At 48.8% G+C, this 24,328-nt stretch overlaps 1 protein-coding gene across 1 annotated transcript in view; it reads left to right on the top strand.

The window, feature by feature from the left end:
• Positions 1-16,142: 16,142 nt before the first annotated feature.
• Positions 16,143-24,328, top strand: part of LOC144101337 (uncharacterized) — a 113,170-nt gene continuing 104,984 nt past the window's right edge. The window contains exon 1 of the mRNA XM_077634443.1: positions 16,143-16,601. Within this exon, the coding sequence (XP_077490569.1) occupies positions 16,594-16,601 (8 nt within the window). The 5' untranslated portion in view covers positions 16,143-16,593. The remainder of the gene's footprint in view (positions 16,602-24,328) is intronic.

The following is a 24,328-nucleotide window of genomic DNA, read 5'->3' as shown; positions in this document are numbered from 1 at the left end:
CTACCGCCGCGGCAGGGATCGAAGTTGCTAAAGAAACTTCCGAGAAACTGCAGCCCCTTCTTGCAGAACAGCGCGCAACAGGAAATATTTTACGAAGTAGCAAAGCACTCAGGCAGCAGAATGCACCTCCTACTCCGCCAGCAGAAGCAAAAAAAAAAGCAAATCTCAAAAAGGAAGCAACGGACGATGATGTATATAAGCGCGCGGATGCGGCGCACAGGGTCGGCAATAAAAAGGAACAAGCTAGTGCGCGGAGAAATGTGGAACCATTATTCAAGCCATTTTTCCCGTCCTGTTGTTTTTTTTTTTTCCTCTTGCGCTACTTTCTCTACAAAATGGGCCCGGAACGCAGCGTCGCTGTCGAACCCGTTCAGTGGGGCTTCGCTTATACGTATAGTATACCGCGGCGGCCACCACTGGAGAGCCGCGATTGGCTTGGCTTGGCTACCTGCTCATCTCGAGCCAATTTCGTTCGACTCGTCTATTTACTTGAAACGCAGTCTCGCCAAGTAGTCTGCAAAAGCAGCAGACGACAGGCCGAACGAGTCGTCGCGGAATCTGCCGGGCGCCGTCTGCAATTCGCCGTCGTCTGCAGCCGTGCCAGACGATTAGCCCGAGAGACCGTGTTATTACGAAGTCGGAGTTAATTACTTCTCCTTTCTGTACCAAAACATATAACAAATAGTGGCTAAAACTTTTGCTGACGTTGCACAGCGATTCGGCCCGATGGGTGTGACGCGTTTTTTTATCTCTTTTTTTCCCCGTCTAATACCGGCTTTGGCTAAATTAATCAGTTTGCCCAAGCCGCGGACGACGGATTCAATAAATTCTGGCTCGAATCCGGGCGATTAGTTCATCGGGTTATGAGAATTATTAGAGACGACGGGAGGAGGCTGTAGTTTCAGACTCGAAGCTGGTGAGAAAAAAAAACACCTATTCATAAAACTTCGAATACCTGCTTAATTTGTGGGTCAGGACGTCGTCAGTAAAAATGAACAAATTGAGGCATTATTCAAGCAGTCGCCGCGATAAAGTCTACAGCAGTGCCTTGCCCTTCGGGTTATTCGGTCATGATGGTAACACGTATAGTAAGTCAGAAACCGGTGTGTAGGAACTTCTTCACATGCATGGTGCTGGAGAAATGTATACGTCGCATTGAGAAGCAACCGGAAGTTATTTTTCCAGCTAGAGTGATTTACTGGGTGCCTCAGCGACTTAATCAAACAGATGGAACTCGACGCAACCTGTAATGTATACCTGAGTTCTGATAAAACTAAACCATCACCTTTGGCTTTGCTTTTTGATGAACGCCCTACACTTTGCTCTAGTAGTGTACGATGCATGTTAAAAACAAAAATTTACTAATGTAAGAGTTCATTTAGAAAAAGTGGGAGACAAGAGTAAGTGCCTAGCTTCGAAAAATAAACTACGCTACAATTGCACTTTCAGTGCGAAAGCATTAATCCGGAGGATCAAAGCCTAGCGAAATGGTTTAGCGTTTGTCTGTTCGAGAGCAACTTGGATCGCACAAATTCCACCGGCGGCAGCACCTGCCATCTGAGGGTAGTGACTAGGGAACAGCAACCTCGATCGCACAAATTCCACCGGCGGCAGCACCTGCCATCTGAAGGCAGTGGCTAAGCAACAGTAACCTCGATCAAACAAATTCCACCGGCGGCAGCACCTGCCATCTGAAGGCTATGGCTAAACAACAGTAACCTCGATCGAACAAATTCCACCGGTGGCAGCACCTGCCATCTGAAGGCAGTGGCTAAGCAACAGTAACCTCGATCAAACAATTTTTTTTTTTTTTTTTTTTTAGTCAAGTTGTGTGGTTGTGCGGTATCTTTCTGTCATGCTTACTTTGTGTTGTTACTCGTGCCATTTCATTTATATGCTGCCTCACCTGTAGCAATAAACCATTTGGTTGTTAGTCAGCGCCGGTGTTTTGTGCTTCTCTTGTGTCTCGTCTTTGATTGCGCTGTTTTTTCCAATTAGTTATTAAAAACTGATTATAACTCAGATGTGCTGTTCATAGCTGGAAGCGAAGAGACATTAAGGAGCGCCATTTCAAGTTCTAAATGCAGATGTTAGTATGCGCAGCGCTCTCCGTACTCTGAAGATGAAAGATGACCACGCTGTGCGCAGCCATAGTCAATTCCCTCTCGCATCTCGTGTTTGTATGTGTGTGCGCGCGTGCGTGCGTGCTATATCCAGCCTCAACTACAGTAGTAATAAATATCTCGAGCAATATTCCTGTCATCGCAGATTAACAATGTTGCATCCCTTACAGGTTATTCCGCTCATTTCACCCGTTCCAAGCCCCTACATAGTAGACGCAGACAGAAATCCTACGCTTCCCACGTTACACGAATGATTTATGAACCGGACGAGAACGAACGGATAAGGTCGTCCTATCCCGAGTCTGCATGCATAGCCGCCTATAGGGGGCTGATTACGGCTAGAAGGACCGTGCGAGCTTTAACGAATGGCGCGCGATAACCACTCGAAAATCCTTTTCCACGGGCCCTTACGCACGCCGCGCGTATAATCAGTTTCCCTCGTGTCGGCTCAAAACGATTGATGATTCGCGAACGTGCAGTGCGCATGCGCCGCTGTTACTTCCCGGGACCAGACGTGTAAGTAAGTAATCGAATATCGCGCGATAAGAAAAACACTCGAGGAAAAAAGGGGACCAACTTTCTCTGCGCCTGTATGCGTGCGAACGTGGTGAATGGATAATGCCCGACACGACTCTGAGACGGGAGGTGGGGAGCGATCGATCATTTACTATAACGTGCTCCTCATGAATGGTTATGATAGGTAAATAAGCGAGCCGGATGAACGTGAGGGGAAGGGAGAAAGGAATTACGAGGGAAAACAGGCAAGAAAAAAAAAATTGTTCGCAAGAAAATGAAATTACAAAAAAAAACATACCGGAACAACCTTTCAACAGCTCGTGTGACGGAGGTGCTGATAAGTGTCAACATCCTTAATTGGACGTGCAAGATTTGAGGGGAAAAAAGAACGAAAGAAGAGACAGAGCAGAAAGAAAGACATAAAACACCGGCTTGTATATACACGTATACACACTGTTTGTAACGAGCACACAAAGGGGGGGGGGGGGGGGGGGGGGGACGCAAGACGTGAGAGAGAGGTCATAAATTCGACGCCTCGTTACGCGGAATAACGCTTTCACGACACAGCCCCCCCCCCCCCCCCCCCCACTAACACCCACTCCCCGCCACCTCCTCCTCAATTCCACCCACGGTTATCACCGAGGCCTTAAGCTCAAGCCGCTCACGTGATTCCTCTCCTCAACGCATATAATCTGTGCATCCCACTATATGTTGCTCGCTTTCTTTCACATTCTCCTCCGTGCTGCTGTGTGCCTCCTCCTTCCTGCCTATCTCTTTCATCTCCTTCACTCGTTCCGGCTGATTATTTTCATCTTCCACCAATCTCTGTGCCCGCCTCTTTTCTCCATTCGTCGTCCGCCGCGTGTTGATTGCTTTGCTTCTTTACTGTCGCAGCGTCCGGAATAATATTTACGAGCCCATAAAAAGAAATAAATAAATATCGCTCTCTCCTTTCTCTCTCTCCGGACGTGATATCGGCTTCCAAGCCTTATTATTGCCCCGGTAATTCTCCTCCTCCTCCTCTTGTGTCGTGGCTTTCAGCGCTCGCGGTACAGTCGGGGCTTATTTGTTCATCGCCATTGTGTTGCTGCAGTTGAGGGTGTTTAGGGACTTGCCGCGCGCTCGCGATGGTCACAGCGTGGCTCCGAGCGCACGCTTACGAGTGGGAAGGGGGGGGGGGGGGGGGGGGGGGGGGAGGGGGGTACTTCTCAGAAGCAAAAACTGTTGAAGAGGCGCGCGCGCGCCTTTTTTTTACGACACAGGGTGACGGGCCGGCAAATTGGACGGCTCTGGGAAGTGAAGCGCCACAAATAGCTTGCGTTTGAATTTTTTCTTGCATTTTTTAAAAATATGTATCTCTCTCTTTCCCTCTCTGACTTTCTGGAGCGGCTCTGATTTCTTTGTTTCTCACGTTTTTCGAAACCCTATCTCAGAGAGGCGCGACAAATGTGTAGACGAGAAGTGTTACCGCTCACATTCTGTTTTGGGACCAGAATTTTGTATTTAAACGCGCAGAAGTGACATTCATTGTTTTGTAGATGGTTGTGGTTTGTGGGTTTTGGGAGTTTAACGCCCCCAAAGCGACTCAGGTCATGAGGGACGCCGTAGTGAAGGGCTCCGGATATTGCGACCACCTGGGGTTCTTTAACGTGCACTAACGTATAACACAGTACACGGGCCTCTAGAATTCCGCCTCCATTGGAATTCGACCACCGAGGCCGGGATCGAACCAGCGTCTTTCGGGTCAGCAGTAGAGCGCCATAACCACTGAGCCACCGCGGCGTCGTTGTTTTGTAGATGGCTTTTGGCTGTTGAGACAAGGGACGTGGCATCGAATGTCTGCCTCGACGGCTGCCTCTGTGTAGTGTAATGCGAGTGTATGTTGAAGAACGTAGGCTGGTCAAATTTAACCCGGAGCCCTCCACTACGGCGTCACTGATCGCCCATGCGTCGCTTCGGGGCATTGAACCCCGCATAACGTCTTCTCTAGGCCACGAATGTAATCCGTGAGTTGTACTCGCAGATAATAGCCGAGGAAGACCACGACAGACCGTCACTTCGGAAGCCGAAATAAATACACGAGGTTTTGGTTCGCTCTGAAGACGGGCTCCTCTGGAGTTACCAAGCAATCGCCCAAAAGAGGCCCTAGATGGTGCCACTGGCCACGCGTGCGTACAGTCGTGAGCAATATGAGAGGGAACAATGTTTCTTCTAGAGGCCCATGTGCTGTGCGATGTCAGTTCACGTTAAAGAACCCCAGGTGGTCGAAATTTCCGGAGCCTTTCACTACGGCGTCCCTCGTAGCCTGAGTCGCCTTGGAACGGTAAACCCCCATAGACCAAACGAAAACAACATTGTTTTAACAACTGCAGTTTATTGATTACTCCTGAATAATGCGCTACAATCACTTTTTTTCCCGCTTTCTAACTATTTTTTCACTTGTTTTATAATATATGCAAACGTAATTCTAAAGTGAAGTTGATAAACTACCAGAAAATTTGCAGTTTTCTGGAAAAAGTTTGTTCCCTCTAATACTCCTCACGACTGCACGTTTGGCCAGCTATGTGAACACGACGTTTCCAGCACCGGTCAATACGCGAGCGGGGTAGTTTGCGTATACATTGGTATAGGAACATTCGTGCGCTCAAAGAACGCGTGTGGCTAGTCATCAGCCAATTTAATAATAATAATAATAATAATAATAATAATAATAATAATAATAATAATAATAATAATAATAATAATTGGTTTTGGGGGAAAGGAAATGGCGCAGTATCTGTCTCATATATCGGCGGACACCTGAACCGCGCCGTAAGGGAAGGGATAAAGGAGGGAGTGAAAGACGAAAGGAAGAATAGGTACCGTAGTGGAGGGCTCCGGAATAATTTCGACCACCTGGGGATCTTTAACCTACGTGCACTGACATCGCACAGCACACGGGCGCCTTAGCGTTTTTCCTCCATAAAAACGCAGCCGCCGCGGTCGGGTTCGGCTGCCAATTTACACGCTCGCTAATTTGAACGCCTCGCGAATCAGTCTTGTATCGTGGCTGTCTATCGACTACGGTTAGTTCCATCTTGAAAAGAAACATAGCACCACGAAAAAGCTGGGACCAAATAGACACACGTACGACCGTTATTGTTTCTGTCACTCTATTCAAACTCCTGATGTCAAGACAGAAAGTACTCCTTGATCCCTGCAGGAAGTGAATGGCGGTTCGGCGTAGCGTCGTGGATACGCTACAACAACTGTCCTGACGTCACTGCAGTCTGCTTCCAAAATGTGTCGAAAGAGACCTAAGCTTGCTTACAGAAGCTCCTCTTTGCCGTTAAACGGTGGTACTGTGCCGGTATACGAAAACTTCACTGAAACCACGATCAATACCCCAGATGTGGTTGGTTACTTGCCAAGAAACCACTCAGCGAGAGCAAAATGATCCTGTGCCCACACAGTTTCCTACTATTAACTAGAGGGAAAGCTGGCGGCGCTGCACCTGTACCGCCATGGGCGCGCAAAGCATCATGGGGCGATGAACTACTTGGTGCAGGACATTAGGTTTTTTTCAGGAACACAGAGTGGCGTTACAGAGATGTCCCATTCCGAATCGACGGCGCGCTCCGCGCGCAGACGACTTCGGCGTAAAAGTAGTGTGCAAAAACCATAGTATCGAAAACGCAACAGCACACGACGCCAATAAAAGGTTTTTGTTTTCCGAAATGCTGTGGAAAAACCTTTTAAGATGTTGAAAGGACAACATTTTTTTTAAACATATTTCTTTTTAAAAGTGCGCCTGTTAGGCACGAAATATTGGCCTTTGTAGTCTGCAATGCTTGGCCAATAGGAGAGCAAGCCATTGCTGATTTTGGGCAAACTTTGCATTTACGTGCTTTTCTGCTCGTTTGTTGCAATTTATAGACACGATATTGAACGTCAGGACATTCTTTATTATTGAACAACGTTTGTTTTTTCATTATTTTCTTGGCCGAAAGTTGTAGTTCTGCAGTCGGTAGCTCTCCGCCCCATGATGCTTAGAGCGCCCATGGTGGTACAGGTGGTCCCGAGGAAGCTCCACGCAAACTCCCATAGGCGGGGCGCCAGCTTTCCCTCTAACTAACAGTAAGAAACTCTATGCCTGTGCCGGCAGTATAGGAACGCCTGTGAGTATACTACCGAACCTCGCCAACATAAAAAGCGTCACAGCTCAAAGGACACTCAGGCTTCTCTTATGACGCCATCTTTTCAGAAGTATATTTCGTCTCTCTCTCTCGCCAATGAAGGTGCAGGCATTCCAACCGAGAGCATGTGAAGTGTCCGTGAATTATCCCGTTGCGAGAATCCCTTGGAGATGTCCCGGATGCCCTCCGTGATGAGGCCAGAAGATCGATAATAGTCCGTCGATTGATTTACGCTCGGTGAAAGCCACTGCTGCGGGACCCACTGAGCGCATGCTCGCCGATACATACAAAGGACGGCTCCTCCGGTTGGACAGCTCCTTGAACGCGGATGATTTTTCGGCCGCCCTAATACGGAGAAATGCGAGCGCCTTAATACAGAGACATACAAGTGCGACGACTCCGAGGCACCCCTATAAGCCTGTCCAGCGGCGACGCCCGGCCTCGGACCGCTGTCATTCAAACTCCGCGCACGAAACAGCTTCACGCGGCCAACAGCGCGCAGCGTGAGGAGTGAGTGCAAAGCGCATCGCCTTTCGTTCGGCGTGCTTTCCAAATGGACTCCCGTAATTGAGGCGTCCACGTAAGTGAAAAAAATGGCAGCCGCCAGCGAGCTTCGGGCGCCCATCGCGCCGACGAAGTTCCCGACGCACAGCGATGCGTAATCAATCGGAGCCATAATAGATCCGCCGGTGAAAGTTTCGCAATCGGCGTCTGCTTCTTTTTTTTTTCTATACACCAGCTCGTCGTCTTCTGCTAAGGCACGTCATGACGCAATCCGCGAGTCTCCTCACGGTTCGTCTGCTCATCGCTCGTGCGTGCGGAAGGTGGCGGAAGCCTCAGTTTCGCATTCGAAAAAAAAAAAGAAAGGCGCAGAAGCGCCCTCAAACGCCGCATGCGCATACTACGTGCAGGCGTTTACCTATTAGACACGGTGATTGGAAGCGCGCGCGGAGAAATCGACCTTGCACAGCTTTCGCCCGACCTTTCCCTCTCCTTTCGCGTGTTTATCTTTTCTGTTTGTTTCTGCTTCCACGAAGGATCGACGGAGTCCGTTCCTATTGCCTTTCGTGGCTCCCGGTGCTGTTCGTTTGGCTGTTGAGGTCGCCAAGTTCACCCCCCCCCCCCATAAAAAAAGAAAAAAGAAAACACGACCGAACTCGTGACGCGCGCTAGCGAAGATAGTTGCTTAGTATACGAGCTACAGGATCTTTCTCGGTTTGCTTAGCGCCAGCGCCACGTTGCGGTTTTTTCGTGCACCGCTGATTGGACCGCGCGCGATGGCTCAATAGGCTTAGAAGCAAGCCAGCGCTGCTGCGAACCGTTGCCCAGCGAACGGGTCTGTAATTTGCCTCTGAAAATTGAGAACTGCCCTAAGCGCCCGGGACGTGTATACTCACGCGTGTTACCCAGCACCGTTGTGCCCTTGGGCGCATGCGCAGTTGCGCAACAAAGAAACGAGAATCTTTACACGCTCCTCGGTGCAGTGTGTGGCACTTAATAAGAGGAGCGCTGGGATCGGAAATTCGAAACCGAAGCGGAGAATTGAATCGGGCGAGGAGCAACTCGATTACCCAGCCGCGAAATGGAATCTTCACCCGAATGCGTATACCACATTATATGAAATTATTGCATGCGAAAGAAAACGAAGATTTAAAATGCCAAGGAAGCAGTGGCGACGATAGCGGGATTTGGCCGTAAGGTGGTGTGACGTCACAAAGCATATCGTGGCTGGCTGGAGAGAAATTTGGTGGCACGGGTGAATAGGGGCTCACTAATGGTGCGAAAGCACAGGGCAAAAACGTATAGAGTCTGGACACGAACATATTGTCAGCACTAGAGAAGAATGCGTCCGCGTGATCTCATGACGTCATAGGCGTTCATTTACTTGAGGGAGTGACGCCACAAACCCCAGAATGCTTTCCGGACATGACTGTTGCAGCTGAAACATTCACATAGTCTGAACCTCTGAGGCGCAAACGACGCTGTCTGCAGACCGCAGAAAGAGGCAGTTTAACTAGACTTGATCCCCGCCGCGGTGGCTCAGTGGTTAGGGCGCTCGACTACTGATCCGGAGTTCCCGGGTTCGAACCCGACCGCGGCGGCTGCGCTTTTATGGAGGAAAAACGCTAAGGCGCCCGTGTGCTGTGCGCCCGTGTGCTGTGCGATGTCAATGCACGTTAAAGATCCCCAGGTGGTCGAAATTATTCCGGAGCCCTCCACTACGGCACCTCTTTCTTCCTTTCTTCTTTCACTCCCTCCCTTATCCCTTCCCTTACGGCGCGGTTCAGGTGTCCAACGATATATGAAACAGATACTGCGCCATTTCCTTTCCCCCCAAAAACCAATTATTATTATTAACTAGACTTGATGGGCTAGTTGGTGCCGATGTGCAGGAAACATTTCACAGCAATTTCTTAGGACTCTGATGAACAAAAAAATTAAACAGTTTACGACAACAGCCATCTGGCGGACTTTCACCGATTTCAATATACATGAAGTGAAAATATATGTTGTTACTGAAATCTCCTGTCTTCGTCCTATGGCCAATGACAAAGTATTCAGGCAGGCCTCTTAGTAAGCGCGATGCCCAATCAAATCAATTTGAATAATAATAATAATAATAATAATTGGTTTTTGGTGGAAAGGAAATGGCGCAGTATCTGTCTCATATATCGTTGGACACCTGAACCGCGCCGTAAGTGAAGGGATAAAGGAGGGAGTGAAAGAAGAGAGGAACAAATAGGTCCGTAGTGGAGGGCTCCGGAATAATTTCGACCACCTGGGGATCTTTAACGTGCACTGACATCGCACAGCACACGGGCGCCTTAGCGTTTTTCCTCCATAAAAACGCAGCCGCCGCGGTCGGGTTCGAACCCGGGAACTCCGGATCAGTAGTCGAGCGCCCTAACCACTGAGCCACCGCGGCGGGGCAAATCAATTTTGGTCAATGTCGTTGTGCGCACATCGAACAAGGAAATCATGCATATCATTATACAGCGCGGAGTCCCATAGTCGAAGACCAACACATCTAAAAATTCTGGACAAAAGCGCTTTTTGAGCGGGGAACCGTTTATGAGCGCAATTTTTTCATATAATGTAATATTTCACTATAACGATCAATATATCGATCAATATATCCGCAGATCACCCGACGGCAGAACTGTATTTTGTATTCTAATAACGTTTTTCAAAAGCGTTCCCCATTGGTTTGCTATGGCAAGTCTTAACTGCTCGATGCAATCGACGGAAACAATTTAAAAGAAAGATTTTGCTATATGCCACAAGAATGTACCATTACCTTCAATATTTCCATCAAATTGTCGAATTTTCAGACTTTGTGTCCGAGGCTGTTCGACACGGGTCCCAGAAAACCAACTACGTAACAAGAGAATCACAGCAACAGATTCAAAGTAATACGGGATGACATCAAGGTAGTAACCTACACCAAAGAAACACAAAAAGGCGAAAGCGACATAATAAGTAGAGCGAATTTTCATTATCTACCCAACAAAGACATCGTGTTCTCAAATTAGAAAAAGATGGCAGTTTTTTTTTCTAATTTCAAACTGACAATGCTAAACTATTCCAATATTTATTGGCAGCGAAAGAAAACGCGATTTGGCCGTACGCAATAAGAATGTCCGCCAATAGGAAACTGATGGTGCAGCAGACCTTTTTTTTTTAGCGAAATTTATCGCCCCAGGGCATCAATGATGTGTGAAAGTGTGATGAAAGATGTAGTAGTGATTAAATGAATAGAAAAAGGCTAGCTGATTTGATGAAGTCCGGTAGAGAACGATGGTACGGTCCCTGCGTCCAGGCAATGTATGAAGCAGGGTTGCTTGGTGAAAGACCCGCTGTATACCTCCAGGTACCGGATCCTTGTAGGCTTGATAGCTGGGCAGTCCCACTGTAAGTGATGAATGTCGGCTTCAATGTCCTCGTGTTGACTTATCTGACACCCTGGCCGAGGAAATAAATCTCGGTACTGAGGCCACTTCCGAGTGACGGCAGTTTTGAGGGCAACCCCGACCCGGATCCTCCTAAGCGCAACCTCCTCTGCACGGGTAAGACCGTGGAGGAGGCTTACCGCACACGGAGGGATGAGAGCACGTGTGCGGCGCCGGAGGAGTTCATTTCTTGTTAGTAGGAGGGTAGTTGAGGTATTATTTCTTATGAAGTGATGATAAAGAGAGTGATATAGTTGGCTCTCAATGAGATGGAAAAACATATTGCCAACATTATGAAAGAATTGCAGGGAAAAGTCCCACTCGAGGTTGCGTAAAAAAACTGGCAGACATTTAGCATAGTTAAACATAGTATTCAGGGAAACTTTCACACCATGGTTGCACTGGCATGGTAACCCGTCGGGTGACGTGATGGCTCTTTCCATCGCGCGATGGCGCGACGTGACGTCACCCACGCGACTAATCACTTGACCCCTCCCTTTTCCCTAACACAACTGAAAGGTCACTCAAAGGTCATCATACGGTCAAAGAAAAAGGTCAAAGGTCATGACCATGTGGTGCGACATCAAGATGGTCCACAAGGTTAGGCTGAAGGGCTTAGCTGTGGTGCTACTTATAGCCATGCATGACCTCTAACTTGGTGAAGGTCATATTTAGAGCCCCGCGAAGCGCGGCTCTACCCAGCGTAGTGAAGCTTTCTCTTCAATAAGGACCGCATTTTGTACATTATTCGATTGTACCGCCACGTTGTATGATTTAAATATGTTTGATTTCATCTGAACAAATTCGCTGACATTATCTCTCTGCCCTGCGAAAGCGCTGAAAGTCAGGGTTTTACGGTAGATAGGTTTCTAGCTCTCATTATCGGCAAAATCAGGCGAATTAACATCGTCCCGAAACTGGGACGAAACCGACACCGAAACTGAAGCAGAACTTTCCCGAGCCATCTTCAAAATTATCTATCCGAATGGCCTCATGCAGCAAAAAAAAAAAATTCCTATCCCCGCACCCTCAACACGACTCCAGTCCACACCTACCTAAAAAGCAATGTTCAATTCGGGGAACTTTCCTTTTTCGGGAAATTCAAGGAGCAAAATTCGGCCAAAAAATTTTACGGAGTTTCAAAGAAGAATTTTAAAGGGACACTGAGAACAAAGAGAAGTTAACGATCGACTGTAATGATCGATATCGAAGTGAATCAGTCGGGTATCGCGCTCTAGTCACGCGCAGAAACACCTCCCTCATCGCGCTCTGTGTTATGATCAGATGATCAGCACACTAGCTTTTCCTAGCCAGTAAATAGTTGCCGTAGTCCTCACCCGCTCCTACTGCGCTTCCTAATGCACGAAAGTCTCACCTGTGTCGCCAATGGCAGCTTTGTGTGTAGGAACACACGAAGGTGAGAAGGCAGCCAAGGCCGCCTTCTCACCTTCGTGTGTTCCTACACAAAAAGCTTCCATTGGCGACACAGGTGACTTGGCTGCCTTCTCACCTTCGTGTGCTCCTACACACAAGGATGCCATTGGCGACACAGGAGAGAGTGGGCGGCCAATGCCGCCGAACGCTCCTCTAAAGCCGTAGGAAGGAGGGAGAGTGGTGTCGAAAGCTACGATGCATAAAGCAGCGAAAGCGGCAAAGGACGCTGAGCGCGCTGTCCAGCACGACAAAGAGAAAGGGCTGAACGCGGTGCTACATAAAGCACCAGCAGCGCCGATAGAAGTTGAGCGCGCTGTCCATCTGGAAAAGAAGCGATTGATAGCGGCAGCTCCTCAAGCCGCGAAAGCAGCCCTGGAGAGCAAGATCGCAGGAGACAAGGCGGGTAGAGAAGCCACACGACCTGTTCTCGGACGGCGGCTGTCGCCATCTATGAGTCGTCCTAGAAAGTGTGCTACGCCATTCCTGCGATGCGTTTCACGCTTGACGCCTACTTCCGGCGACGAGATCGACTACGTTCCTTTCTCTGCTAAAGGAACGCTAGCGCGTGTGAAGCCTCGGCTTCGAGTAAAAGCATTCATTTCAGTAAAGGTATCAAAGTAACCCCTGAGCGTAAATCTAACTGCTTTGGCAGAATTGTCGCATCAGATGTCTGATCGTCCCGCAATTTTTTTTCACCTCCTTTGCCTGTGAGGTTGTTGGGTGGGTGAGAAAGTGCTCCGCAGGAAGCCCTTCCTGACTGGGAAGATGCCCCTATTCTCTCATAACCGCTAGGGTTGCTGGTATGGAGGCTTCACACAGGCACGCCGACCGCACTTTTTTAGCCAAAGAGAACTATACTGATAAACCAGTAAAAAAAAACGGCCTTTATCGATAAATCATTTTGCGGAACGTCTGCAATCTCGACAGAACTGAGCCAGGCATGTGGTCGATGACATAGTGCCATAGAGTACAGCTTTGCTTGGGCCTTAATTACCTGCCGCCTCACGGCCTGTCGCTTGGTGAAATATGGTTTGGTTTTGGGTTCATGAGGGCTTAACGACCCAAAGCGACACAGGCTATGACGGACGCCGTAGTGGCGTACTCCGCATAATCTCGACCATCTTGGGTTCTTTAACGTACACTGACATCGCACAGTACGCGGGCCTCTAGCATTTCGCATTCATCGAAATGCGACAGCCGTGGCAGGGATCGAACCCACGTCTTTCGGATCAAAATCCAAGCACCATATAACCACTAAGCCACCGCGGCGGCTGCTTAGTGAGATATGAAAGAGGGAAAGATTCCCTGGACAGGTGTTCCACATTGGGGCAAAAGGTCTGCAATGCACAGCACCCATGAGTCTAGACGATCACCATGAGTCTTCTAACCTCTTCAAAGCTTCTTCCAAGGCTCGTTTTCGAGACCAACCTTTAAACTGTTTGACCTCCTCTGACAGGGTTGCCACCTAGTCGTCAGCGTCAGCATGAGTAAGCTTGCGGCACCTGCGTGCTGAAACCGACACCGAGAAAGGTAACTGCGGTCCAGTGGCGTGCACGTCGAAGCCATCTGTGATGAACTAAACGAGCAATGTCTTTTTTTTCTCGGGCGACTGGTGAAAACGCATAGTGAATTAAAACACTGCACTAATGCGCAAAACCGAATATGGTCGAAAACATATTTTTCTTAAATTTTTTTGCTGCAAACGGTCTGTCAACGCGTTGCAAATATTCCCATCCGCTCTGGTTTATTATGTTGCCCCCTGTTCTGTTCTGTTCTGTTCTGTCCTGTCCTGTTCTGTTCTGTCCTGTTCTGTTCTGTTCTGTCCTGTTCTGTTCTGTTCTGTCCTGTTCTGTCCTGTTCTGTCCTGTTCTGTTCTGTCCTGTTCTGTCCTGTTCTGTTCTGCCCTGTTCTGTCCTGTTCTGTTCTGTCCTGTCCTGTCCTGTCCTGTTCTGTTCTGTTCTGTTCTGTTCTGTTCTGTTCTGTCCTGTCCTGTCCTGTCCTGTCCTGTCCTGTCCTGTCCTGTCCTGTCCTGTTCTGTTCTGTTCTGTTCTGTTCTGTTCTGTCCTGTCCTGTTCTGTTATGTTCTGAGAGCAAAGAAAGCCGTCGACTCAAAAAGCTTTTCTACCGCTGATGGACACCGAAAAGTTTTGCGGCAACAAACGCGGAAAATTCGAAACTGCGGTGTCTGCGGTGACATGTCAGCGAAATCGGCGTCTTTGCTTTCACGCTGACCAGTGACAAAGTGGCGAGATGCTTACCTGTGACGTCGTTAAGAGCATGGCGCTAATGTGCTTGCATTTCTTGGGCAGACCTCCGGCGCAGTAACACTGCGCATTCTATAGACAGTAGTCTACGTGAAAACGTTCATCAGTCGCACCGCGATCACGTGCAGACCCGTCACGCTAGACGTTTGCTCAAATCGACACGCATTCGGTCTCACTGCCAGTAATAAATACCCTCATAGACCATCAGAATTAAGCGTTAGGCATCAAGAACCGTGATCAGCCTCAACTGAAACATCGCTAATTTCTTCGCAAACAGAGGTCGACCAAATACAGTCGAACCTCGTTATAACGAAAGAATGGATATAACGAAGGAATGACAATTCCCCTTGGAAGCTCGGTCAACAAGGGCTATAACGAAGTTACGGCTATAAAGAAGTAATCAACGAGCCCCTTGAACTTCGTCATGACTAGGCTCAACTGTACTCTCAAACGACAAGTTAAGCGCGGACCTCCTTGTGCCCTGCCATCTTGCCTAATGTTGGCAGGCTTCCCGGCACGCCCGCAAGTTTAGCTTAGCTGCGGATAGTAGAGGGCCAATGCGCAAGTTAACTTTACCAAAAGCCGGGGGACAAATATTACTTGATAACACTGCATTAAGCGAGATTATATGTCTTCGTTGCAGCACAGTCCCGAAGGTGAGAAGGTATGCGCAAGCTCAGTGTTTATTAGTGATAAGAAAGCTTTACTTTCCGAACCCGTAATCCTGCCTATCTTAAGAATAAAGGAGCAATGATTGTTTCGCGTTCACAACAAATCTTCCGCGTCGATAGGAAACGGTTCATAGAAAAACCACAGTTGAGGAGGTCGCTTGAAACACAGCTACAGGAAGCAAGCAAAAAGCCCGTTAGTGTGACAGCATATCAGCATAAAGCTTCGGGACCGCAAAGGGCGTGGTTAAAAAAAAATTGACGTAATGACCGGTCGTTGCTATGGTCGGCGTGTCATAAGAGCGGTCAGATTCTTACTTGTCTTCGCGGAAATGTGTGAATGCCTCAGTTACACAATCTCTTCCAATGCAGTGAAAATAAAGAGAGCGCCTTACAAGTGTAGCGTTTTCCATACATGCAGGTTTTCTTTGAGGTTGTAATACTGTTCCTCACGAGCGACTGCTGAGTGAGATGAATAAATTTACAGCAGAACACGCGCACTGGATAGAAATGGAAGGAGGGAAGGGAGATGTCGACCTGGTACAGCCAACGTCAAGTCAGTCCCCAGTATGTCAATCAAGAGAACCTTCAAGTTTAAATTCGATATAGCAAAGTGCTCCGTTATGACCGAATCTGCTTCCGCTCATAACTGTATCCGTGCCCATGAAAATGAAGGAAGGGAAAAATTCAGCGTAAGTTACCGCTACGCGCGGCCAGGCCCGGAGAAGTCTCGTCATGAACGAGAGCAAAAACGCGTGCTGAATCGCATCCTACGTCACGGCATGCACGGACCAATCGCGGGGGGTCATCCGCTGGCGTCGGTGAGAGGCTGGGGAAGCGCGGGAGAGAAGTATCGGGCGAAGAAAAAGATGGCGGCGCTCAGAGAAGACAGAAAACGTCGGAGAGGAGGTTGTGCGCCTCTCTTCGCTGAGAGAGAGGCTGCTAGTAGGGGAGGGCACCGGCCGGCGTGCATCGCGCGCCGTCGTCTGCTTGCACCGCGTCGTCTGCTCCCGAGAAGTTTTCTCGTCTGCTCCGCGCGCGCATCATCACACGGGGAGTAGCGGTTCTGGTCGTCTGCTCCTGCTCCTGCTGCTGCTCCTGGGGCCTCCTCCAGTGGTGCTTCCTCGCTTCCCATCGGCGTGGTGTGCGGAGTTCGTCTGCGGCTGAGTGCTTGTGTGGTGTGCCGCGGAAAGAGAAGTCTCTGGCCCATCTTCACGGACTCGGGGAGTTTTTTTGGTGCTCCGTCCCGACACAAAAGGAGAAGAGCTCAGAGGAGTTCTTTTTTTTTCTCTCGATTCCCTGCCTTTCTGTTCCGGAAGTCTTCCGCTACCTCGCTTATTGTCAGCGTCGTCTGCTAACTTCCCGAAAGGTCGTCTGCCACACGCCCCGGGCCTACGTCGTCGTCTGCTACATTCCGGACGACATAACCGCAGAGCGTACGGGGACGCACACGAGAAGACGAAATGTTCAGGTAAGCTCCGCGCTGGCTGCACCATTCATCCGTTTTTCCTCGTTCTTTTGGGGCAGCGCGCCTCAGCGGATGATTCCGCATTGTGTCCGATACACGCGCTCGTGGCCGGCGTTTTTGTTATTATTATCCTCTGCGCTGGCTTTGACCCTTTGGGTCCCCGTCTTTTGTGGCGGCGATCACGTGATGACTGGTTTCCGAACGCATCAATCGTGGTGCCCTGGATCGCCCGGCACCACCGCCGATTCGCGACCGTGACTTGACAAGCCATGCATCATTTTTGGAAGGAGTGATAATTTTAAAGGAATTCCTCCTCAAGGGTAGTCACCGAGTTTCGGGCCGTAATCACAGGGGCCACGGGCCTCCTTTTTGTTTCGTGAATTTCGCGCTGTTCGTAAAAAAAAAATGTAAATGCACGGTTGTCAAGCGGCCTTTCTCGTGTCGCAGGTCGTTTTAGAAAGCGTAAGGATACGGGCTGCCTTCTATGCCTCGCGGGCTGAAATCCGTAGTCTTTCAAGCCTGACTCTTTATAGCGCTCCGCTGATGATCTAGATCTTTTTCTTGAAGGGTAAAGCTTGTGACTGCGGGTAACCAGATTTTTTTGTGCACTAACTTCATTCTGATCTTTGCGTACTAGTCTACAAACGCACCGCTTTGCTGACGATTTTTGCAGGAAGAAAAAAAAAAGAAATCGGCGGGTGAATATACGGGTATAAAGAAGTTTCTTAAGCTTTGGACTACAGCAGTGGTGCAACAAGTTCGAAACATTGGGGCCACCAGCTCATCTGTTGCTTCTTTAGTATCTTTAGCCAGTTTCTTTTCTATAATTGTATAAGGGCGCCGTGGAAAAAATACTACCACATGTCAAACAGAGAAGGCATTTTCCGGTGGTTGTATGAGCTTCCAGACTGTGGCTATTCGACGCGGTTTCGAATACTGCATTCAACAGGTGTTAGCCAGAGCTTAATGTTTCCATGTACTGTCCAGAGGATACGAAAAAAAAAATTCCAGCCCATCTTGACGTCGTGAGTAAATGTAAGACTGAAACTCGTTGCCGGAAAGCCGTACCACGTTGTGCGATGGCTCATAGATGGTGTCAGCCGCACTTGGGTATCGCTGGATCTCCTTCGCCAGCTTGCTGTCTTGAGATGAGCAGCGCCGTCTGTGCTTGTTGCTGCTTTCGCTGTTTTGCGTGCTGTATAGGCCTTAGTGACGCGCTCTGCCGCTTGGCCGCCTTCTCACCTTTGTGTGCGGCTGCATAAAGCTGGCGCTGACGACACAGACAAACTTTGTTATCTTCTGACTCATCCAGCTTGATTGCATGGGTGCAGCACTATAATGTTGACGAATACTTGAAAGCGCAGCAATTAACGGATGAAGGCGGTGACCACGATTTGGTATTAATATACAATCGGTACGTAAGTAGCAAGATACTATATACGAATTCGAATACACAGCGCAAGGTTTTTCAATAACGGACGAGTGGCCTGAGGCGTCGGGTGTCGGCGTTGGGTCGAATTCAGATCACAGCTCGGTGTGCTAGGAAAGTTATTTTTCTGCTGAATACCGTTCGGAGTGGAAAATTTCACCAAGTTGCGGATGGTTTGGACTTATGTTCCGACTTCAGTTCCGGCGTTGGTTTCGCCAGGTTTTCGGGACGGTGTTAGTCCGAGTTTGCCGAGAATGCGAGCTGAAAGCATTTCACGCCTAAAGCTTCGAACATCCCGCTGTTCACAAAAAATGACGACTAAATGTGTGTACATCCAACGGGTCCTCATGGTACGCAGCGGATATGTGTTCATGCCCGGTGTTTTTGTTTGTTTGTTTGTTTGTTTAAGCGGTCTTTGTACTACGCTTTCCGCTCGATTTCACACCAGCAGAGTAACTCGTTGTGATCAATAACTGTGGCACTTACCCTCTCGGAAATCACAACGTCGTCCAGGGCCCGCATTGTGAAAGTGCCCACTGATTGGACATGCCCATCTGTGTCCGCGCCCATTTGTTGCAGCCCCAAATACGTAGAAGACGCGGCTGGATTACGACAGCTGACTCGTTTTCCATCTTTCAACGTCTCGACTGAAACTGCACTTGCCACTGCATCAGCAACGGTAGTGCGAAATTGAATATTACGAAACTTGCGCTGTGAATACTTCGGAATACACTAAAGCGTTCGAAAGCAGTGACGCGTGACGGCGTTTTGATTTAAAGGCGATGAGAGCTTCTTTGCAATTAACGAGATTCAGGGAAAGTGGCGCTTGAGTCTTTTTTCAACAAGAGAAAGCGCCTAGGTTTCAAGTCGAGCCCATTCGGAGATGGGTTCTGTGCAGGTCGTATATGATGTAAGGATAGCAAAGATGCTTCGTTCGTTTTGTAATCACTGAAAAATCCGAGTCAGCTTAGAACAACTGATTTAATTAACTGATTTTTTTTTTTGGGGGGGGGGGGGCGGGGGAGGGAATGGCGCAGTGTCTGTCTCACATATCGGCGGACACCTGAACCGCGCCGCAAGGAAAGGGATAAAGGAGGAATGAAATAAGAAAGGAAGAAAGAGCTGGCGTAGTGGACGGCTCCGGAATAATTTCGGCCACCTGGGGATCTTTAACGTGCACTCACATCGCACAGCACACGGGCGCCTTTTGCGTTTCACCTCCACCGAAACGCGGCCGCTGCGGTCTGGCCCGAACCCGGGAACTCCGGATGAGTAGCCGAGCGCCCTAACCACTGAGCCACCACGGCGGGCGATTTAGTTAACTACCTGGAAATTAATATTCCAGATCGAGATTTTGTAAGTGCCCCTTTTCGCTACGGCGACTCGCAATTAAGCGAATTGCTCCGAAGTGGACGCGGCCAATGCATCGCATCTTCTTCTTATAGGGTGGAGATTGGCCCGCTCGCAGTGAGGTCGAGACCGTTGGGATGAGAAGCAGGAGTTTATGCCGCAGAAACCACCGGGTTCCCGACCAGTAGCAGCGAGAGGAGGTGCGGTTCAGACAAATGCGTCCTCCTCGGCTCGGCGTGGATGACTTTCGCCTTTCCTTTTGAGGACCGCCTTTTGCGTTCCCTTATCTTCCAAGAAATTGTTCCATGTTTTCCTTCTATTCACGACATATAATCCAGGGAGACACAGTTCCTGGAGTGGGCCATGGAAGTCAGACGAGAGTAAGAAGCCTCTTTTTCGACTATTTTTTTTTTCCTGCAGTCGACACACCAAGCGCTCAAACCGCAGAAGCCTCGTCACCGATCAATCACAGCTCTGTTCGTTAGTGACGTCAAAACGGCGAGTCCTCGACCTGACCACGTGGACTTCCACATCAAACAAAGTACAGGGTGGGCCTCATTAGGCTAAGTCAGGCCCGGGAGAAGGACACTAAGAGGTTTTATCTAACCAGAAAAGGAAGTCATAGAGACAATTAACGTGAACGTGACGTTGACCAGCTTCAGGCCTTGCGCGCAGCAGGCAACCTTTCGACGAGAGGACCGCAGTAAACAGAAATGTCGTAGCCGATACGAAGAACTTGCAAAGCTCTCGCTACAACTTATGCTGTTGGCTCGAATGCCAGCAACCGCCTCCTTCCACACATTTTATTTTCTCTTATCGGGAAAGCAGAAAAGTGTTTAAACACGAGTCACTCTCTCTCTGAAAGTAGGGCGTCGACACATGGGTATTTATAAATTGCAGGGTGCCTAACTTTGCTTTTAGTTAGTTAGTTAGTTAGTTAGTTAGTTAGTTAGTTAGTTAGTCATAATGCAGCCCTTTATAGGGCTACTGCGGTGGTGGATAAGAGGGGCAACAATTCTAACAACAAAGTATACAGCAATGCAAGGTAATAGAAAGAAAATGAACACTACAAGTAACACGGAATAAAGAGTTAACACTTTTCAGAAATAGTAAAAGTAAGCTGTGCGGTATATATCGCGCGCATCTCCGCGCACTGTCTTCTCATCGTGAATGCGCTGGCATTCAGAAAGGCCGAACTGAATAATTGGAAGGCCTGCACGTGTGTGCATACAGTTTGCGAGAAAACTAACAGGGCCAGTAAGTTTATCTCTTTTTTGTTTGTTTCGTTCTTTGCTAACTTGTTCATTGGTTTGTCTCAGCACCGTAAAGGGCCGGAATGAGTTGCATAGAGTTGAGTGGGCATTAAAAAGCGTGTGATGCCCCGCTTTCTTGAAAACAGCCGTGTACGCCACTGAAAAATTCCAGACGTTACTAACTGGTACAGGTGATGCTAAGAAACAAACGTGGTGGTTAGAACGGCACCACCCTTATAAACATTTTTTAGACACTGTTCATAGACCTCTACTTATAAAGTCTATAGACTCTCTATAGACAAACCATAGAGAACAGGCTATAGGCAATCTACAGATTTATGGCCATCCACTTTCAGTAGACTTTTGTCTATAGACGGCCTATACACTATATATATATATATATAGGAAGGTAATAGAGTCTATAAGAAGTTTATAGACTGTCTACAGACAATTTTTATAAGGGCACTCAACTCCTAATTTGAACGCATGGCCGCTGCGGCGAGACATATATCAGGGAGTAAGGTGAAGTGTTTCTTTGAAATGCGGATTCACTAAGCTGGGTGAGATTTGTCCGCAATGTATTAGTTTTCCGAAAAGTCACGCAGATGTGTATATAGACGCAATCACAATGCGCATACGGGACAAATTTAGGGGCGGATTCTAAGAGGGGAAGTGGGGCGAGAAAGGGGCGTTCCTGTTTGCGCGGTGAATTTGGTCACCTTCGTGCCTAGAAAAGAAAAAGAGTTTTGTCGTAATTTTTGCATAGAAAACCTTGCTCCGAGGAGAGAGTCCCACTCCTTAAATCCGCTGACTGTTATACTTTTACTTCAACTAATGCCTGACCAGACAAACTTTCTTCGAACCATCGACTACAGTATCTGGAGCCGTTTCATTGCCGCATTGAATACTTTTCTTATATGTCTTTTTTTTCATTGCGGAGCTGTTCGCGAGACAGGGCGACAACGACGGACAGGCGGGTTAGTTCTCGCGCATATCGACAGGATCTCTCCACTCGTGTACGACCAGAGGAGTCGGGCGGTCGGTGGTGGAGTTTTCTTTTTCCAGTCCTCTTTCCTTTTCCACTTTCGAATGCGACAGCATCTTTATAGGTGCAGCAACACTCACCTCCGAGTTGGCGCCGCGGTGTCGGTGGCGGCGTCAAGCGGAGAGCTGCTATCGCCTCGGTGTAATCCGGTTCGCTGCTACGCCACCTGTGCGGTGAAAAGAAAAAGAGGCAGGCGATGGGATCAATGTTCGCGGCTCGATGTCTTCTTCTTCAGTCTTGCCCCCTCAGCTTCGATCTGAGCGTTCTCAGAGGACCTGCGTATATTGAAACTGGGGAGCGCTATAATCAGGACAAGGGGACAACACCACATAAGAACACCACAAGACACGAGCTGGGGAGCGCTATAATCAGGACAAGGAGACAACACCACAATAGAACACCACAAGACACGAGATATAATCAGGACAAGGAGACAACACCACAATAGAACACCACAAGACACGAGATCGTGTCCTGTGGTGTTCTTATGTGGTGTTGTCCCCTTGTCCTGATTATAGCGCTCCCCAGTTTCAGTATGTACAACCAACTAGGCCCCTACAAAGCTTTGAGGACCTGCGCCTATAGACGCCACAACCATTCGGCTATAGTGACAATTGCCAGCGAGCGATTTTACAGTCATTGTTGTATAAAAAGGCTCTGACATCATCTCCGTTGTTCTCCACGTGTGGTGTGTGCGGTGATATACGGCATTATCTTATGTGCCGTCCAGTGTAGAACGCGGACAGGTGAGTGTTGTTTGTTCGCTTCCCTCAAGAAGATAGGAGCCCCTCACAGTTCCCTTCAGGACATTGTCTATTAGCGGGGAATACATCATCATCGTCATCATCAGCCTGACTACGACCACTGCGGGACAAAGGCCTCTCCCATGTCTCTCCTATTAACCCTGTCATTTGCCAACGGCGGCCACAGTATTCCCACAAGCTTCTTAATCTCATCCGCCCACCTGACTTTCTGCCGCCCGTTGCCTTCTATCGGAATATAGTATAGTACAGAAAGGAGGCTTCACGCCGTCTTTGTAAAGTTCCTCCAGGACACTGATTTGGACTCCAGATTGTGACGGCAGGAGTTGTCTATTGACTGGTTATAGCTGATTGTGTTTAAAGATATGTAGGTCAGTCAGGTCTCAGGTTTGTGGACCTTATTTTGCGACCGAGTGCCGCTAGGGTGGAGCAGTTGCTGGCAGAATTGGCAAGGTCAACCCCACCAGTAGCTTGCAGCAACCCCAACCTCTTGCACCACTACACTTTGGCTCTAGTGGCAATATCCGGCGGGCGACCTTGGTTAGTGCGCATGCGCTACGGTACAGTACACGCGCCAACTTCCGGTGTCGCCTTCCGGCTCCTGTGAGAGCTTCTTAAAAGGTGATTCTTGCCGCATAGACATTTAAAAATTTTAGCCTAAATGTTCACGCACATCCCGATGGAAATGGTAAATTAATTGAGTGCTGGTGATTGCAGGTTAAGAGAAAAAACGGGGTACAAAATTGGTTGCGAGTCAGGGGTTTAACGTCGATTTTGGCTCAGAAGCATCTCATAATGTAATCTAAATGGTAACTCGACCCCAGGGGACAACGATAAATGATTTGCGTGCCACCAATCCTTTGGTTTAAAAAAAAAAGTGTGCATCGGATGAAAGGGAATTGGAACCCTTGTTCCCAGAAATATTCTCCTATTTGCGCGCGTCTCCAGAGCGAAAATGTGAGCTGGTGGATGTCAGGTTTTTTTAGTCTTGCCTCTCTGACGCGAGAGGCTCTGAAAACAGCGCCAAGCAATTCTTTTTTCTTCGTAAAAAATCGACTGTACAACAGTTCTGTATGGCTATGTTGGAGCACCGTTCAAATGAGCTGCTCAAGACACGCAATGTCGGAGAAAGAATAGTTTAAGAGCGCAAGATATAGCCGACTTCTCGTACTATGTAGGCAGCGCCTTCATTTCCAGAAACTCGCTAGAGGTCATGGCCAGACTGCGATTCCGAGTTTCGTAGCAGGCAGGCCATCGTGTGCCCGCCGCGGTGGCTCAGTGGCTAGCGCGCTCGGCTACTGATCCGGAGTTCCCGGGTTCGAACCCGACCGCGACGGCTGCGTCTTTATGGAGGCAAAACGCAAACGCGCCCGTGTGCTGTGCCATGTCATTGCACGTTTAAGATCCCCAGGTGGTCGAAATTATTCCGGAGCCCCCCACTACGGCACCTCCTTCTTCCTTTCACTCCCTCCTTTATCCCTTCCCTTACGGCGCGGTTGAAGTGTCCACCGGGACACTTTCCGCTTCATTTCCCGCTTCGTTTCCTTTCCTCAAAAACCACTAATCCACCTAAATGCGGCCGCCGCGGACGGCGATTTTATACCGCGTCATCGGGCTCGGCAGCCGAACGCCCCTACCCCTCTGCAAGCGGCCCGTGTCGTCTGCGATGTCAGTGCACGTTCAAGAACTCCAGGTGGTCAAATTAGTACGGAGCCTTCCATCGCACCACTTTTCTCTCTTTTTTTAACTCACTCGCCCCTTCATCCCCCTCACAGCGCGGTTCAGGTGTCCATCGAGAAGTGAGACAGCTACTGCGCCTTTTATTTCCGCTGGTTTATTTATTTGTTTACTTTTCTGCAAGCGAAACAAGTGCTGTTCGCAGGGAAAGAGCC

This window comes from Amblyomma americanum, chromosome 8, assembly GCF_052857255.1.
Source record: "Amblyomma americanum isolate KBUSLIRL-KWMA chromosome 8, ASM5285725v1, whole genome shotgun sequence".
Classification (NCBI taxonomy): domain Eukaryota; kingdom Metazoa; phylum Arthropoda; class Arachnida; order Ixodida; family Ixodidae; genus Amblyomma; species Amblyomma americanum.
This window is presented reverse-complemented; position numbering and strand designations above follow the sequence as displayed.